Source organism: Monodelphis domestica, chromosome 2, assembly GCF_027887165.1.
Source record: "Monodelphis domestica isolate mMonDom1 chromosome 2, mMonDom1.pri, whole genome shotgun sequence".
Lineage (NCBI taxonomy): Eukaryota > Metazoa > Chordata > Mammalia > Didelphimorphia > Didelphidae > Monodelphis > Monodelphis domestica.
Genome location: NC_077228.1, coordinates 355,307,253 through 355,325,621, shown reverse-complemented (window position 1 = coordinate 355,325,621; position 18,369 = coordinate 355,307,253). Strand labels below are relative to the sequence as shown.

The following is an 18,369-nucleotide window of genomic DNA, read 5'->3' as shown; positions in this document are numbered from 1 at the left end:
GGATTTCTAGATTCCACATCGACAATATTATCACTCAAACCCATTTCCATATTATTCATTTTTGTAAAAGAAAACTCCTTTAAAATCAAAACCCCAAAATCACATACCCATATAAACCAGTGATAAATTATATGCTTTCATATGGATTTCTACTCCTATAGTTCTTTCTCTATATGTGGATAGCATTCTTTCTCATAGTTCCACAGAGTTGTCCTGGATCATTGCATTGCTATTAGTAGCAAAGTCAATTATTGATGATCATCCTACAATGTTACAGTTTCTGTGCATAATAATCTCTTGGTTCTGTTTATTTCACTTCACATTAGTTCATGAATGTCTTTCCAGTTCATATAGAAATCCATCAATTCATCATTCCTTATAGCACAATAGTAGTGTTCCATCACTATCACATACCACAACTTATTTAGCCATTCCCCAATCGAGGGACATCCCCTCATTTTCCAATTTTTTTGTGGAAAAAAAAAATTGCAGCTATAAATATTTTTGTACAAACAGATCCTTAGCCAGATATTTTTCTTTCTTTAGGATATAAACCCAGTAGTATTATTGGGATCAAAGGGTATTCATTGTTTTAAGGCCCTTTTGGGCATGATTCCAAATTGCCCTCTAGAATGGTAGGACAGATTCACAACTCTATCAGCAAAACATTAGTGCCCCAATTTTGCCATATCCCCTCCAACATTTACTATTTCCCTTTCCTGTCATATTGGCCACTCTGCTATGTATAAGGTGGTATAATAGGGATGCTTTTCTAGAATTCTTTAAGTATACTGTCATATCATATACTGTCATATCTGGGCTGTACGGGGTGTTCAGGGAGGGGTAGTATCTCTGGTATGGAGGGCTTGTCATGCCCTCCTAGGGCAGCTCTCCAGCCACTGACCCCAATCTGACACCCAGCTCTCACTTGTGGCTCCTAGTAGCTGCTAGCATGCGGTAGCAGCCACACCCCAGGCAACGGCTTCGACAGGTCGGCTAAACCTTGTGAGGGTAGCCATCAGGTCGTCGTCAACCCCTGGTGAACCAGGGCTTTGCTCACCCAGCATATGACGACTGCTTTGGCCGAAGGGACGGAAGAAACCAATAAGAAGGTTCAATGGCTGAGATGGCGATGCAGCAAAGCACTGTGGAGTGCTCAGGGCGTGTTGGAGCACAAAGGACAACACGGTCATCCAATACAGCTGAGGAAGTCTCCAGACATAACAATTTTTTGTGCCACTGGACCTAGGCTTCCAATGCCGAGAGAGTGGGACTGTCTCTATGCATCGACTCTTCCACTTAAATCTCCTTCATGCACAAGTGTCTTTGTGCACACTCATCTATACACCATAGATGAAAACGCACAAAGACAATCATCATCCTCCGTTACCGAGAGACTACTACTAGACTAGACTGTCATATCATCTGCAAAGAGTGATGCTTAAGTCCTTTAATTTCTTTTTCTTCTCTAATTACTAAAGCTAACATTTCTAGTACAATATTAAACAACAGTGGTGATAATGGGCATCCTTGCTTCATTCCTGATCTTACCTGGAAGGCTTCTAACTTATCTGCATTGAAGATGATACTTGGTGACAGTTTTAAATAAATACTACCTATTATTTTGAAGTAAGGCTTTTTTATTCCTATGCTTTCAAGTGTTTCCAATAGGAATGGATGCTGTATTTTGTCAAAGGCTTTTTCTGAATCTAATGAGATAATCATGTGATTTCTGTTAGTTTGATTATTGATATGGTCAATTATGTGTATGGTTCTTGTAATATTGAACCATCCTTGCATTCCTGGTATAAATCTCACCTAATCATAGAGAATAATCCTTTTGACATATTGTTGTAGTCTCTTTGCTAGTATTTTATTTAAGATTTTTGAGCCTATGTTGTTAAAAGGATTTTCTTAATCTCTCCCTCTGTCTCTTTAAGAGGCAAGGGAACAGGATTTCTAAGTAGAGCAAAACTGACAAGGGTCAGTGAGTCAGAGCTAAAAATTTTGTTACCAAGGAGATGAGGGGAGAGATAAGGAAGGAACACTGACAGTTGGGGCTCTTTTCCCTTGATCTCAAGAACAAAGGAGGTCTATCTCTGCTACTGGTAGTTGACTACAGTCAGCTGAAAGGTAGAAACAAATTGAAGCAGTTCATGGGTGGTCAATGTATGATTATTTAGGAAGATAGGTAGTTAGTGAATTACTTTTAGATAATGTAAGTTAGATATGCCTGTCCTCAGAAGACAGAAATTTTAGATAGCATTATGTATTTAGGTATAGTCAAAGGATATTAGAATAATAATCTCTCTTTCCTCCCTTTCTATTTACTATCAGTACTTCTCAAATTAAACTAATTGTTTTATTCAACTGCTCTCCTCACATTTGTCAAATTTCTACTGTTTAATTCTTTCAATATTCATTAAAGAGGTTGGTCTATAATTTTCTTTCTCTGTGGTATTCCTGACTTGGGTAACAGTACCATATTTATTTCATAAAAAGAATTTGGTTAAAAGTCCTTTTTTGCTAATTTTGCCATATAGTTTGTATAGTATTGGGATTAGTTGTTCTTTAAAAGTTTGATAGAATTCACTTGTGGCTCCAACTGGCCTGGGACTTTTTTTCCTAAGGAGTTCATTGATGGTTTGTTCAATTTCTTTTTCTGATATTGGATTATGTAAATATTTTATTTTCTCTTTTGTAAATCTAATCAATTTTTATTTTTGTAAATATTCATCCATTTCACCTCAATTGTCATATTTATTGTCATATAATTGGGCAAAATAGCTCCTAATAATTTCCTTGATTTCCTCTTCACTGGAGGTGGATTCACCTTTTTCATTTTTGATACTGGTTATTTGATTCTCTTCTTTCTTTTTTTAAATCAAATTAACCCATATTTCTTTTATTTTTTTTCAAAAAACCAGCTCCTAGTTTATTTATTATTAGTTTAATAGTTCTCTTACTTTCAATTTTATTAATTTCTCTTTTGATTTTTATTATTTCCAATTTAGTCTTTATCTGAGGATTTTTAATTTGTTCTTTTTCTAGTTTTTTTTTTGTTGTTGTTTTTGTTTCTTAGCTGCAAACCCAATTCATTGATCTCCTTTTTCTCTATTTTGTTGTTATAAGCACTCAGGGTTATAAATTTCCCTCTGATTACTGCTTTGGCTGTAGCCCACCACAACTCTTGAAATATTTTTCTTCCTTCAAAGCATAGCTCAAGTGTTATCTGATCTACGTAGAGGGTAGTACTCTCCTCATCTAATTATCACCTTGTATCTATTTTTGCTTATGCCTATATTTTCAAATTATCTTCTAATAGATTATAAACTCCGAAAGGGGAAAAGTGTTGCTTTTGTCCTTGAATTGCTAGAACACAAATGAATACCTGGTACATAGTAGGTACTTAAAAATATTTGTTTCCTGGGCAATTGATTGATTAAATGTTGAGGAATAGGAAGTAGGCAGATATCTGAAAGATTGTTTGCAAAGTAGCAAGGATTAAAGTAATTTTAAAGAAAAGAAAATAACTAATACCCCAAATCAGGAAAGTGGATCTTTTTGGAGAGGGTAGCATAAGGATATGTACAGAAACCACACACTACATCAAAAAATCCTGAGTAAATTTTGGGATATAATTAAATGAACTGAAGGGGTTTGAAGCTATCATTTATTCTGACTGTAAACTCTTATGGCAAAGGGGAGTGTCCTCTAATTGTTTTTTTGTCAATGCGTCTATCAATCATTTTTTGTTTTCTTTCTCCTTTTTCTTTTCCTTCCCTGTTATCCCCCAAATTATTGTTAATTCCCTCCATGTAAAGTACCCATATTTTATACATTCTAATACAAGAATCTTTAGATGTATAAGCTGGATACATAAAATTATTAACTGGGGAGACATGGCATGTTAATCTCCCCAAAACTCCAAGTAAGGAGATTTAACATGCTGGTCTCCCAAAAAATCAAAGGGGGGGGAATTGTGTGAAGGGAATCCTCTCCCAGGATCATGCATCCCTGTACTTCTGGAGCTAGGTCACAGGACATGATTGAATTTGACATGGAAGGGCAAGAGAGTTTAAAAGGTTCGAGACAAGGAAGTAGGCTATTTATCTTGGGTAATCATACTGAGGGATCTGCTGAGGTGGCCAGGCTGAAACCACCCACGTGGCTAGTTAGACTAGGTTTTTCTCTCTATCTCTAGACCTTTACCTATCCAAGTAATTCTAGTAAACATTATACAAATTCTAAGGACCTGAGTCCTAATTTTAATTCTTAGTCATAAATAGGAAAATTTCCCCATATTTATCAAGTTAGTGTTTCTCTCAGAAATTAAGGCTGAAAAACAAGATAGCTAAGCCCTGTGAACTAGTAGTACACAAAATCTTGGAGAAAAGCTCCTGGAAGAAATATGTTTAAATGTATTCTCTAATGGCTAATAGGACTACCAGTTTCCTAAGTAATGGCAAAGAAGCATGGAGCTCTTTTCAATGCCAGCTCCTTCAGAAGTCCCACTTAATGCCGCCTTACATTGTGTACCAGCCTGGGTACACTTTAAAACATTTAAAACATAAAGATTACAAGCTTTGATAGCACAAGTAACAATGAAGAAAGGATTTTTAACTTACCTGAGAGGCAGAAGTATAACTCACACAACAAATTTATAAATAAATAGAAGCTTATTACAAATGCAATTATTCCACAAGAGAACTCTTAAGGACAGCATCAAATTAGGTGACATTTAATAAGTGACATTTAAACTTGAAAATATAGTTCATTTAATTATATTTTCCATTTCTACCACTTAATTTCATGGCTTTTAAAGTCACTAGGTCCAGAAATTAGAATTCTGACCTTTTGAAAGAAGGGATTCAATGATTTTAGCAAGTAATCCAAAGCTGATTTCTACTTACATTTTTTGAAAGTAGTAACCATGATGGACAAAAGAAATTAAGAGGAAAAATTAGAAAGGACAGTACAATGGATGTTGCAACACATATGTCTAACTATTTTGATATGAGAGTTAAGGTATTTCAAAATAGTAATGGAGTTCTAATAACCAAAGCTATAACACAGTGGACAGCACATTGAACTTGGGGCTAGGAAAATTGGGGTCGAAAGTTCACCTCTAATTACTACCTGTGTGACCATAACTAAGTCATTTCATTCAAACTTCATTTTCTAATATGGAAAAAAGATAAAGTTGGAATCAATGACCTCCCCCACTTCCAACTAAACATATGGTCTTATGATTCTATGACAAAAATAATCCAAAGACTATAGGATTAGAAAGACACTCCAGAGATTAATTTAGTTTTCTACAGGTAAAGAAGTAAATTATTATCCCAGTTTTAAAGATGAAGTAACTGAGGCCCAGAGAAGTTAAAGGGCTTGAGGTTTACAGGAAGTGGTAGAATAGGTTACGAAAGCTATTATTTTGGGAGGATTATTATTGAATCTAAAGTAATTGTAATTTTAAATTATTTCTTTTAAACTAGATCAATGTGAAATTAATGGTTACATCTTATCCACCATACTTTGGCTATGAATACACAACATTGTGAAATGCAGTTAACACACAGATTCCAAGTTTGAAAGCAAAGCATCAAGCTGACCTTTATGTATGATGGTTGAAACTATGATAAAACAGTATAATTCATTCATATTATCTTTCAATACAAGAATTCTTCAAAGGATATTTCTATCAAAGGAAAACTCTGAATTTTAAAGATGAATGTCAAAAAATGGTTCAGTCTCCCACAACTGTTGAAAAAGCCTTCATTCAACACTTTTTGTACTTCATATATCATTGTCAAAAAATGTTTATTGTAATTAGGTACCATCTGAATCATAGTGACTTTATATCGTCCCATTTTACTATGCTGCTGTGAAGGCAGGTACCATGGTTTTATAATGAGGTATACTATTTTGAGGAAGTGAGGAAATATAGCAGCAGTGGAAAATTCTTTCATACGTAGGGAGAGACTAGAAGTATTTGGAGGGAAAAAATCAGGCTTTTTAAACAGGAGGAGTAGGAAGCTAAAGGGACAGAGGTCAAAAGTGGTTTTGGGACAGTTTCATAATCAAACTCTAGGAGGCTAAGTAAGAAGGTCCGAGATCATGCTTAAAGATTCAATATCCAGGTGGACAATAGTGATCAAATTTGGCAGTGAATCATCAATTAAACATTTTTGAGGATTAATGTATATTTCAAATGTGCATCCCTAAGTGCCCAGTCTGACTCTCTACCTTTCTTTTAATTCAACTTTCTTGGTTAGATTCCACTACCACTGCCACTACTACGGCTGCCAATTCAGTCCATAATCATATGAATATGAAACAGGGTCTCTATTAGCATAAATATGACCATGGAAAGCAGTAGAAACAGACAAGCTACAAAGAATCCTTGATTCTCTGGGCCAGGAAAAGGAGAAAATAGTACTATTACTACAAAGATGATATAGTCTCAGGTACCTGTAAAGACTTAATTTAGACTTTTCATAGTTCCAACTTTGATCTCCCAGGAACCTCCCAATCATAACTCATGAATTAATAAACCATTTGTAATGTTTTCTTTTCATGAAACCAAAGAATAATATTAGGAAAAGAATGTAGATAGATAGATAGATAGATAGATAGATAGATAGATAGATAGATAGATAGATAGATAGATCTTGGTAGTATATCTAAATGATTTACAGAAGGAAAAGCAAATCAACAAATCACATCAAAGCAAAAAAATGAGAATAAGATGTCTTATCATATCAAATCATATCCTAATCAGGACAGTTATATGAGTGATAAATTATAATGGATCAGTAAATGGAAAAGACAAGCAATAACTGCAGTTTAGACAAAATATTTTGAGTAAATATTTTCATATACTTTGAAAAACAAACAAAAACATCCAGGTATTACTCAATAATCATTTATGTAAAAGCAGCAGACTGGCTCAGTAAGTATACAAAACCTAAATTTTTCATCATCCAAAAATTAAAAAATAAACATCATTCTAGGAAAAAAAAAGCAGTTTAGCTTTGCTTAAAGAAGAAACACGACTAAGCATTTATTTTCTCAATCCCACATAATGTTCACAAAGAACCAGAGCCCAAAGTGTCCTGTAATTAAAATTTCTACATGACTTATTTATTTGTGATACAGAAAATAAAAATTTCCCCAAAGTATTTGTGGTATCTAAAATGAATAAGGTTAACTGCAGTGTGTTGACCCATACAAAATAAAGTCCTTTGCTCTTTATTCTCTTACTTTAACTCTAAAGGGACTTTTCAGTTCCTTTAAATTATAAGATTGTCTTTTCAGAATGAATGCTTTGCACAGAGGTTGTTCTTTTTGCTGTCACAGTGGTAAGGTCTATGGCTCCCATCTTAAGAATCATATTTTACAGTGCATAACATGAGGTAAATGGGACTACAAAGGAACTTGAATATATTGAATTAGGTAACATAATATTTTATAGAAACACTAAGTTGCCAAACCTTAGATTAAGAACTTCTATGCTACATAAAAATCAAACTGTTATGAAAAACAACCAAACCTGTCCTATAAAAAGGTTGGTTTGCTTTTAATACGTGGTTTTCCTCTATAAATTATCCCTCTTAAAACACATCCTCTCTTGTTCTCTCCTACTGCTTACACACACACACAAAAGGCCGATATAAATTATTGTGTCCTTTCAGAAGAGAGTAGAAGGCTATCTAAACATTATTATTTATGAATTTTTTAAAGATGTTATTAAGGAAGTGGGCAACCAAAAAACATTAAAAGGAATTCAATTTGGATATGAGGAAAATTCTTTAGAATATGTAGTCACTGAAAATAGCTAGATTAAGAGGATAAGATTCAAATTAAAAAATATATATATGTGGTAGCCTGGGAATATTAGTGTATCTCTAATTATAAGGCTGGGAATATATTAAATCTTCAACCTCTAAAAAAGAGCAAGTTTAGGTTTATCTAGATTTCTGTTGACCCATTTCCCTTCCTATCATTTGTGGTACCTAAAGATCTGAAATAAATAAAATCCTTTCCTTGTTACTACCTACTTGGTTAGAGACAAGGAGAGACATGTTATAGGTAAAACTTATGGTTGGACTGAATATGTTTTTAGTTGGTCACCAGGGATTTAAATTCTACAGCCCAATGAAATACTCGAGTCAGAATGGAAATTTATGGTGGTTTATTTACAATAGAGTGAAGATATTAAGGAAGAAAGAAAGAGAGGAAAAAAGAGAGAGATACCAGGCAGGAGTCCAAAGGCCCCAGCCAAGGCGGGGCAGAGGATTAAATCTGGCACAGCTTCCAGCCATGAGGCCTCCTCCAAGATGAGGGGACTCTTTGGAGGCTGGTGCCTCCAGAAAGCCAAGGAAAGGGGAGTAAGTCTTGCACTCACTACATGACAGTCTAAGGGAAGCAGTCTGAGGTCTCAAGTTAGAGCTCCTCCACAGTCAAGTTCTACTGCCCACTCCCTCTCATAGGAAGTGATGCAAAATATATAGGCAGTTCTTTACATCACTTCCTGTGTCTTACATGTACCAGTGGTGGCTTAAACTTGGCTTTGGACAGTCCAGGGTGTCAGCCAGTTGTTTCTGACTTATCACTTGCTAGCCCACTTGAGTCATAGACCTTCCTCCCCCACACTTAATCCTTAAGTGCTGGTGTATACATTCCTGGTTCCTAAAATTCTAAAGACTAGGCAGGGTGTAGTAAATCTAAAATTCACAGATATAAAAGCTCAGAAAATAAAGGGAAGAAATTGCTTTTTAGATATTATCTTTCTAAAGATTTTTTTTTACACCCAACATATTCTTATTTTACATTTTAGAATAATGAATAAATAAAATAAGAGCTGGTTGAGTGAATCTTTCTGACAAACCATTATTATAGAGCTACCTAGCCTTTACTTCCCCCAAAATTTGGTCTAATAATGAGATTTTTTTAATCTAATTACATTATCAAACCATAATACTTGTATATTGAAGAAATAGTAAAGAACAACTCACAAGATACATTTGTTTCTAAATTATTTTCTTGTCAGTTTATGACAACTTAAAAATATTTTACTGCTTTATATCGTAACACAGGGCTCAAAGTCCAGGCTCCAGATTGTCATGATAAGGAGAAATCTCATCTGATATCTTGTATTTTTGACAGTAATAATTATATGATAGTAAAATGTTAATGGACAGATTCAATTTCTAATATTAAGCTATCTGAATTAGGGTAATCAAAGCAAAATATCAGTATCAATTCCTCTCAAAAGGGAAAAGAACCAACTGTCCTATCTATCAAAAGGACAAAGCAGATTTTCCTGGATCTTTCTCTTCCTGGGCTTCTGTTGCTCTTAGATATGAGATAAGAGTCAGTATTATGTCCAAGGTATTAAAATGGCTAGGACTGGGTAAGATGCTTAGTGGTAATGGTGAATAAGAGGTGCTATCTTCACAAAAGCCTGAGAGGTAGGTAATGAAAATATCTTTACACAAGAGATCATTGATCAGAAATTTAGGGTTGAGAAGGTACTTGGAAATCACCTAGTTTAACTCCTTCATTTTATTAGAGACAGACACAGGTATAGAGGAAGTGAATCTGAGATGCCAAAGGTCATATAGCTGACAAATAACAGTACTGGATTTTGACCATGGTCTTTCCTAACTGCAAATCCAAAGTTCTTTCTGCTGTCCCCTGAGAAATTTTATTGACATTAAGTGATTTTTTAATGTTCTGTTACAATTGGGATTAAACCCCAGATTTCTCATGTATAGGTCCAGAACTCTTCCCACTATCCTGTTGTTCTCCTTAGGCACAAAAATGCCTTAGAAACTAGAATATGTTTATCGAGATCTAAGGTCTAATTAGCAATGTACTAAACAATCAAACCAAAATAATAAATAAAACGTTATTACTTACCAATTGAAGCTGAGCGCATTTGCTTCATATGAGTTTCTATGATGTAAGGGTCTCTGGAGCTGTAAGTTCCCAATTCAGGGTAAAAGTTGGACCCAATGTCATCTGGAGGAATGTGGTTGCCCTCTGGATAATTTTTAGCAATTTGGGGATCCCAGTGTGGTAAGATGGGGTGGTTCCAATGTAAATATTTGCCATCGAATTGTGGATTCCCATACCAACTATAGTAAAATGCATGTAAATTATAATTAGGTGCTGGCAGCTCTTCCATATTCATCTCAGCCATGACAGGAACTTTTAGGCTATTGACAGCAATGCTCTTTATATTCTTGATGTTTGTTATACTATCATCCCTGGCACCATTTGACATGCCAGGCTTAGTTTCCAAGTGGACTGTATGTTGGCGAAGTTCTGGGAGAAGGTCAAGTCCAAATGGATCCCCAAAAACAGCTCTATCAGGTCTCAGAGTTTTCAAAGCCATCATCAAGGAGCAAATAAGCAAAATAAAAAGTGACAAAATGATGCATGTTCTTCTTCGAAATCTTGCCATGATGACATTATTTTAGAATCCAAAGAGACAAATGTCTAGCTGCAATGTAATAAGGAAAAAAAATTTAGTAAATAGTATTAATGATACTTTCTTACATAAAAGTCCAAATATAAAAAATATATTCTTTAATATTCCTGGCACTTAGAAACTCAGGAAAAAATATGCAAATACTAATTTTAAGTACCAATTCTCATGAAGGTCCAAGATTTATATTTTACCATAATATGAATTGTAAAAAAAAAAAAAAGTTTGGAGTTGTCAGTTTCATTTAAATGCTAATCAATTTTAGTCAGGATGAAGTCAAATTTAAATTTTCAAATATAAACTCTGACTAAGAAAAAATTCCATTATCTATGTGTGATAAAATTTCTCAAGTATTAATTTTAACAGGAAGATCTAATAATTAACAGAAACTACCTATAGGTTAATTAAGTTTGTATTCAAAACCCACAACAAAAGAGATTACTGCATATCTTTCTTCTAAAAAAGAGTGTTCACACTCTATAAATGATGTGCAGGTATATAGAATATGACTAAGAGAAAATGTAGTCTTTAATAGAAGAGAGGGAAAAAAAGATCAAAGAAAGGTATCAGTTTCTGATTTCTTACTATCAAGTTTTGAAGTCTCAATGAAAAACCTTCCTAAGAAATGGGTAATAAGTAACTGTTCACTATTTAAAGGTTTTTATAAATAATTTTTCAGCCTAAAGCTTTCAAAAAAAAAAGCTTTAGCAAACCATTTTGGAAATACTAATTTTGCTTTTATTGAAGAAGTGTACAAAAAACATATTTACTCACTGACTAGTTAAGACTTAGTATGTATGTTCTAAATTAATTAGCTATTTGAGCTGATGCCTATAAACCCTGTTTGCCCAAAAAGTATAGAAAAAAAAAAGCCTATACTTTCCTATTAGCATTAGCTGTACTAGATCTCAAACTATATTTTAAAGCAGCAACCATCAAAACAATCTGGTACTAGTTAAAAGTAGTGAACTGGTGAAATATAGATACTCAACATACAATGGTAAATGAATATATTTATCTAGCGTTTAACAAATCTAATGATCCACAAACTTTTTAAGAACTCACCATTTGGCAAAACTGCTGGGAAAGCAAGAAAACAGTATAGCAAATATTAGGCAATATAAAGGTAAAGTCAAAGTGGATACATGATTTAGAAATAAAAGATGTTATCATAAACAAATTAGGGGAGTATAAAATAGTTTACCTGACCTATGGATAAGAAAAGAGTCTAAGCCAAAATAAGACCTAGAGAACATTATAAGATGATTTCTGACTACATCAAATTAAAAAGTTTCTGCATTAACAAAAGCAATGAAACCAAAAAGGCAGACAACAGACTGGGAAAAAATCTTTACAGCAAGTCTCTTTGGCAAAGGTTTCATTAAAGTGAGCTGAGAATGCTGTATACAATGACAATAATAAATGATGATTAACTTTTTACTTATTTAATCATTTAATTTTTATCAACATTTAATTTTTTATTTAATTATCAACATAATTTAATTATGATTTAATTATTATTAACAAGGCAAAGATCTAGAGTAATTTCAAGAGACTCTTGACAAAAAAAAAGGAAAAAAAAGGATATGCATGGCTATATAAATACCACTTCCTATAGGAAGCCATTTCTGATTCTCCAGTCAATAAAAACAACCTTTCCCCCTTAGGCCATACATAGTAAAAGAGTTGTACTTCTCTGAGTTTTTTTATGATACCAAAAGAAAATAAAAGTTCTACAAAACTTATCTACACATCAGTTCTGTCTGACAGTGTATTCAGTGAACCACAGTTTATACTATCACATCTCTACAAAGAAGAAAGGTATATCTTGTTATCCCATCTTTAAGACTAAGTTTAGTTCCCACAATTACATAAAGGGGTGTTTAAATTAATTTTTGGGGGAGGGGATAAGTTGTGCATTCAATTTATACGTCTAGCCTTGTGTCTTACTTCTCTGGTTCTGCTAATTTCACTCTGCTTCAATGTATATCTTCTTCCTATGCTTTTCTGATTTTGAATTTGTTTCTTCTTTCATAGGAAGTCTTTTATGCTAGAGTGCCAAATTTGTTTTGTTATTCCCCAATTCATGATCATCTGTTCTATTTCTATTTCTTAGCTACCAATAAAGAGGGCTGCTAGAAGTAGAATGATACACAAAAATATTTATAATAGAACTCTTCTGGTAGCCAAGGAAAAGGAAAATAAAAAAAACAACAACAAATGGTTATTCATTGACTAAGGAATGACAGAACAAATTATAATATATGAATGTAATAGAATATTAATGCATCATAAGAAATGACAAATATAAAGAATTCAGATGAAGTTGGGAAGAGTAACATGGGAATAACATAGAAATCAGGGAAACATAAGCAGAATCAAGAGAACAACTAATACAATGTCAATAGTAATATTAAATTAAATTAATTTAATTAAATAAAAATTAAAAAAGCAAATTACTAAAATTTCAGGACTCTGATAATGCAGTAACTAATTGTGCCCTTAGAAGACTAGTTGATAAAAGATGCCTCTTACCTCTCATTAGACAAGTAATGAATAACAAAGGTAAAAGGCTTGCATTTTTAGACAGGGACATTATGTTGATTCATCTTACAAGAGGCAATTCTATTAGGAATGAGTCATTAAAAAGATACATGAATAAAAAAATAAATCAACAAAAAATTTAAAAGGACCACAATCATTACTATCACAACCACCTCCACAACCAGAAAGGGAGAAAGGGCAATTGTAACATAACAAATATATAAGAAACCTATTACCATAGAGAATAAAAAATAAATAGCCCTTGGCAGTCTTTATTCCTCATTTAACCTGTATCTTATATTCTTTCCCAGATTTTCCACCATTACCTTATTCTTGGTCTTATTTTATTAAGTTTATCTTAAATATAATTATGTAATTTGTAAGTTTTGGGGTTTTGTTATATCACTATAGTAGTTCACACTTGTTTGAAGAAAAAGTTTATTAATATTATTAGTAAAGTCTATTTAATTAGTATTTTGCCTAAATTCTGAGGATCTTACTTTCTTGAGTATCCCCAAAGTCTTAATGTAGTTTTTAGATTTATCAGCTTACAGAGTTGAAGTAGGATGTAGGTAGGGTTAGGGTTTAGGAAGATAGAAATGAGAAGAGATTAGGGATAGTTTTCTCCTAAATGAAAAGTAATGAGTTTAGTAAAAGAATGGGAAGAGGAGCAAAAAAAAAACCATAGCTATAATAGTAAGCAGCAGATGCAGAGGGGAAACTAACAGTTTATATGGGGATACAGGTTCTCCCCTAGACACTCCAAACTCCAGAAGTATTCCAGGTCAAAAGGGACTCTGGAAATTCCTTTCTGATGCCTGAGAGGAATATCCTCCTTGACCTTTCCCCTAGATCTTCAACTAACATAGATATGCACCTCCCAGTTTCACCCTGAGAAGCATTGAGTACCTAATCCAATCATCCTTTGAATTACACAGATCATCCCTTATACTCCCCTCAAACCAAAGAATTACTTCATTACTGATTCACCCGCCCCCCACCTTCCTTATCCAGTAATTCCTGTTGTCAAAGGGGTATAAAAACTCCAGAAGCCATCTCCTAGGGAAGACAGTATTCCACTTGCACACTGTCTCCTGGCTTCAAATTAATAAATTTCTTTTTGTTGTTGTTGTTGTTTTTAAGCTAAGTTTTAAAGTCCTGCATTTTGGAAATGGCAACTTGTCCTGATCTTGGGGTTTCACCTCAAAGCACACTCACAACACAATGTGTGTTACAAAGGGCCAAGGACTGCTCCTCTGTCTATGTGGCTGGGAAGAGGGGTCACATCGCCAGCTATTGACTTCTGATTGTCTACAGTGTCTACAGACAGTTTTTATCTTGGTCTTATGAATCTTAAAAATCCTCAGACCCTACTCATTCCTCCAATCCTAACACCTCTGTATCCTTTCACACTTCTTCCTTTGCTCCTCCTTCCCACCCTGCTCAATTCAATTCTCAGATCCTTCCTACCTCTGATCTTTCTGGCACTATGGAACAACATACTATGGGACAACAACAAACCCTCTCCCTCAATGTGCCCAACTCTTCTCTTTATCATACCTACCCCATTGAGAATGGATTAAGAAGCCTAGAAACAGAAACAGGAGTAACAAATAATTCAGATAGGTTATTTCCTTTAAGGGAAGTACCCACTTTTAATAAAAATGGAAATTTGGTATCTGTAAGACCTTTTAGCCCTGAGGATTTGAATAAATTTAAGGAAGATCTTCCATCATTTGAGGAAGAACCAATACTAATTATAAAAAAATTAGAGAACATATTCAGAACTTTTGACTCCACTTGGATGGATGTTTAGAATTAGTTAGAGACATTTTTAACAAAAAGAGAAAAAAACAATATCGTCTCTCTGGCTAATCAAAAACGAGGTACATTATTGGCCAACTGAAGATCCACATTGGAACCCCAATGTTGAACTAGATCATACAAAACTAAACCAGGCCAGAGAAGCATTATTGACAGCCATGAGAGCTTGCTCTGATAGACCTGAAAAATGGTCAAAATTTGAAAGAACCCAACAAAAAATTAATGAAACACCCTCTCAGTTTATGGACAGACTTATTGATATAGGAAATACATATATGGACCTTGATTTATCCAGAGAAAGGGACATTAGGCAAATATGTAGGCAATTCGTTGAGAATTGTTGTTCAGTGGTAAAAGACTACTTTAAAACTAGCTGTCCTAATTGGGACTCTATGAACCTTGAAGAATTGAGGAGAGTAGCAACCTATGTTTATAAAGGTCATGTAAAAAGACCTGAGGAACACAATATGTTAGTGAAAGACTTAAAGAAAGAAATTGAAATATTAAAGAGACAATTGAAAAATCAGGGAGAGACTATAGCCCCTTTGTGGGAATTCAGGAATAAATCAGTAACCTGACACTTCTGTGAGAAGAATGGCCACAAAATGATAGAATGTAGAACTTTTCTTTTTCCATCCAGTATCTTTACTTAGAGGTTGTAAGGTTTTTTGGAGTTTAAGTTTTAATACCCTAAAACTTCACAAAAACTTTCAAAAGTACTCTATATATGAGGTAGGCAGGTGGAACACTGGACTGAGTGCTGGGTCTACAGCCTAGAAGAACTATCAAATTCAACCTCAGACATAAGTTTTGTGACTTTGGGCAAGTCCCTTATAACCTGCTTGCTCCACTTTCCTCCACTATAAAATGAGGAAAATAACAGAACATTTTTCAAAGGGCTGTTTTAAGGATCAAGTGAGATAATATTTATAAAGTGTTTAGAACTATGCCTGGCATACAGTAGGTGCTAAAGAAACACTTATTCTTTTCCCTTCCCTCCTAACAGGTATATTTTCAAACTCTCCAAAATGCATTACTACGTTTGGGCTAAACTTGTAATTATTATAGAAGTAAAACTATAAATACAACTTAAAGGTTACCCTATTCAGATCAGGTAAAATGCTAATGATCTATCAACAATATGAGACATGCCAATAATCACTTGAGAAATAAAGGAACATACTTATCTGTAAAGCTGGAGAGCTGAAGCACTTCTCAGAATCAATCAGTTTTTTTTTTCTTCTAATCTTTTGTGCTTTTTTACTATCCAGAGGATTCTAAAAACAGAACATAGAGCATTAGTATTGAATGTTTATTTAAACACCTTGGTTTCCTCTTTGCCCATAAAAAAGTATAAAAAGCATTAACAACTATGAAATTAAGTTAATCAAACTATTTAAAGAGTGAAATCTATGCGTCCAATACTGTAGAAGGTGTAGGGGGATATAAAAACAAATGTAAGATATAGCCCTTATCCTGTAAGAGCTTGTTCAGTCATTTCTGTCCTGTCTGACAATGCATGAGCCCATCTGGGTTATTCTCAGCAAAGATACTAGTGATTTGCCATTCCCTTCTCCAGTTTATTTTACAGATGAAAAAACATATATACACAAAATGACTTGATAACTAAGGGCATTATAGAAGTACACAATATATGAAGTACACAATAATTTATACAGAAGTAGAAAGAAGTGAGATATGAATAAAAGATAGTGTAGTTGAAGTTGAAATGATGCATAAGGGATGAAAAGGCATTAGGATTAAAGAGGGCATCACAGGCAAGAGGCAGAAAATAACAAAGGCAAAGGAGCAATAATGCCCATGAGGCATAGTGAGGAAAATGCTAACAGAAATGGAAGAATAGTATTCTAGAGGGCAAAATAGAGTTAGATAATGAGGACGGGGGAAGTATGGAGAACTCTGAAAGTGAGATGGATAAATTCTGACTGGCTACAGCAGATAATGAAAACATGATAATGAAAGCTAACTTTGGAGTTCAGTTGGTGGCAGTTAGAGGCACAATGAAAGGAAAGGAAGACGGTCTGGAAAACATGAGCTACAGCTTCAGATACTTTAACCTCTAGTATCTCAGGGCCAATCAATTAAGCTCTACTTTCTCATCTTTAAGCTGGGAATAATAACAGTACCTATTCCAAAAGATTTTTGTGAGAAAAAAATGAATTAACAAATGTAAAGTACTTTGAAAATCTTTTTTTTTTTTAACCCTTACCTTCCAAGGCAGAAGAGTGGTAAGGGCTAGGCAATGGGGGTTAAGTGACTTAAGCAGGGTCACACAGTTGGGAAGTGTCTGAGGGCAACCTAGGAACTCCTGTCTCTAGGCCGGACTCGCAATACACTGAGCTACCCAGCTGCCCCCTACTATGAAAATCTTTAAACTTTACATAAATGATCTATTCTATTCTATTCTCCTGAAATCAGGTTCATTCAAGTTCCACCTTTGTCAAAAACTGACTGTATAACTCACTCAACCTCTAAGACTGTCAGTTTCAGAAAAGTGTAAATGTGCACTGGAAAAGAGAATTTGTTTATCAGAAATTCCCTACACTAAGGAAATAAAAATTCATGGGGGGAAAAAGAATAGGTGAAGGAAAATGGAAATGCAATATTAATCAATGAAACAAAAAGAAAAAAAGTATTAGGCATTCTACCAGACAATGGGGGTAATATGAAACAATTGCTATCATCAAATAATTTTCATTCTATATTAGGAGACAACATGTAAGCAGCGAGAAGGGAAGGGAACAAGCAGATTATCAAGCCCTTACTATGGGCTTTCTAAGTGCTTTTCTAAGCACTTTGCAAATATTATTTAATTTGATCCTTAAAATTATCTTAGAAGATAGCTGCTATTATTATTTTAATTTTTGTATTTGAAAAAACAGAAAGCTGGAGATTAAGTGACATACCTGGGATCACATATCTAATAAGTGTGGGCTACATTTGAATCCAGGTCTTCCTGCCTACAATGCCAGGATATTACCACTATTACCACCAAGCTTTTATTTATATACTCCCCTAGTCCTTCCTTCTTCCCCTAGTCTGCTCTCTCCTCCCTGCTTTCTCTATAAAAGAAATAAATTTAATAAAGAAAAAAATAATACAACTAATTCAGAAAATAAGTGTCACATCCTTTTCCTTCTAGAACATCTCTAAACCAAGAGTTTAGGGTCATATTTCATCATTAATCTTTACAAGAAAATAACAATGATGTGAGTGCATCAGTCAAGATGGCGGCATAGAGGCAGAGAAAGTTCAAACCTCTGAAAACCCTTCCTAACTGATTAAAAACCAAATGCTCTTAGGGGACTGAAATCCAAACCTAACAACAGCACAGAGTCAAGGAACCCCCCTGCTGGACTCAATTTAAAATTTACACCCTCAAAATGTCTGAATTTGAGAAAAGTCGGGTTTAAGGGGAAGGAAGAAGGAAGGTCCCAGGACCCCTCCCCCACTTACAGTACTGAGCCTCCAGCAGTAACTGG

At 34.3% G+C, this 18,369-nt stretch overlaps 1 protein-coding gene across 1 annotated transcript in view; it reads right to left on the bottom strand.

Moving 5' to 3' along the window:
• Positions 1-18,369, bottom strand: part of MANEA (mannosidase endo-alpha) — a 137,249-nt gene that overhangs the window by 90,247 nt on the left and 28,633 nt on the right. The window contains exons 2-3 of the mRNA XM_001377106.4: positions 16,050-16,143; positions 9,928-10,513 (exon numbers count right to left, since the gene is read on the bottom strand). Of these exons, the coding sequence (XP_001377143.1) occupies positions 9,928-10,474 (547 nt within the window). The 5' untranslated portion in view covers positions 10,475-10,513; positions 16,050-16,143. The remainder of the gene's footprint in view (positions 1-9,927; positions 10,514-16,049; positions 16,144-18,369) is intronic.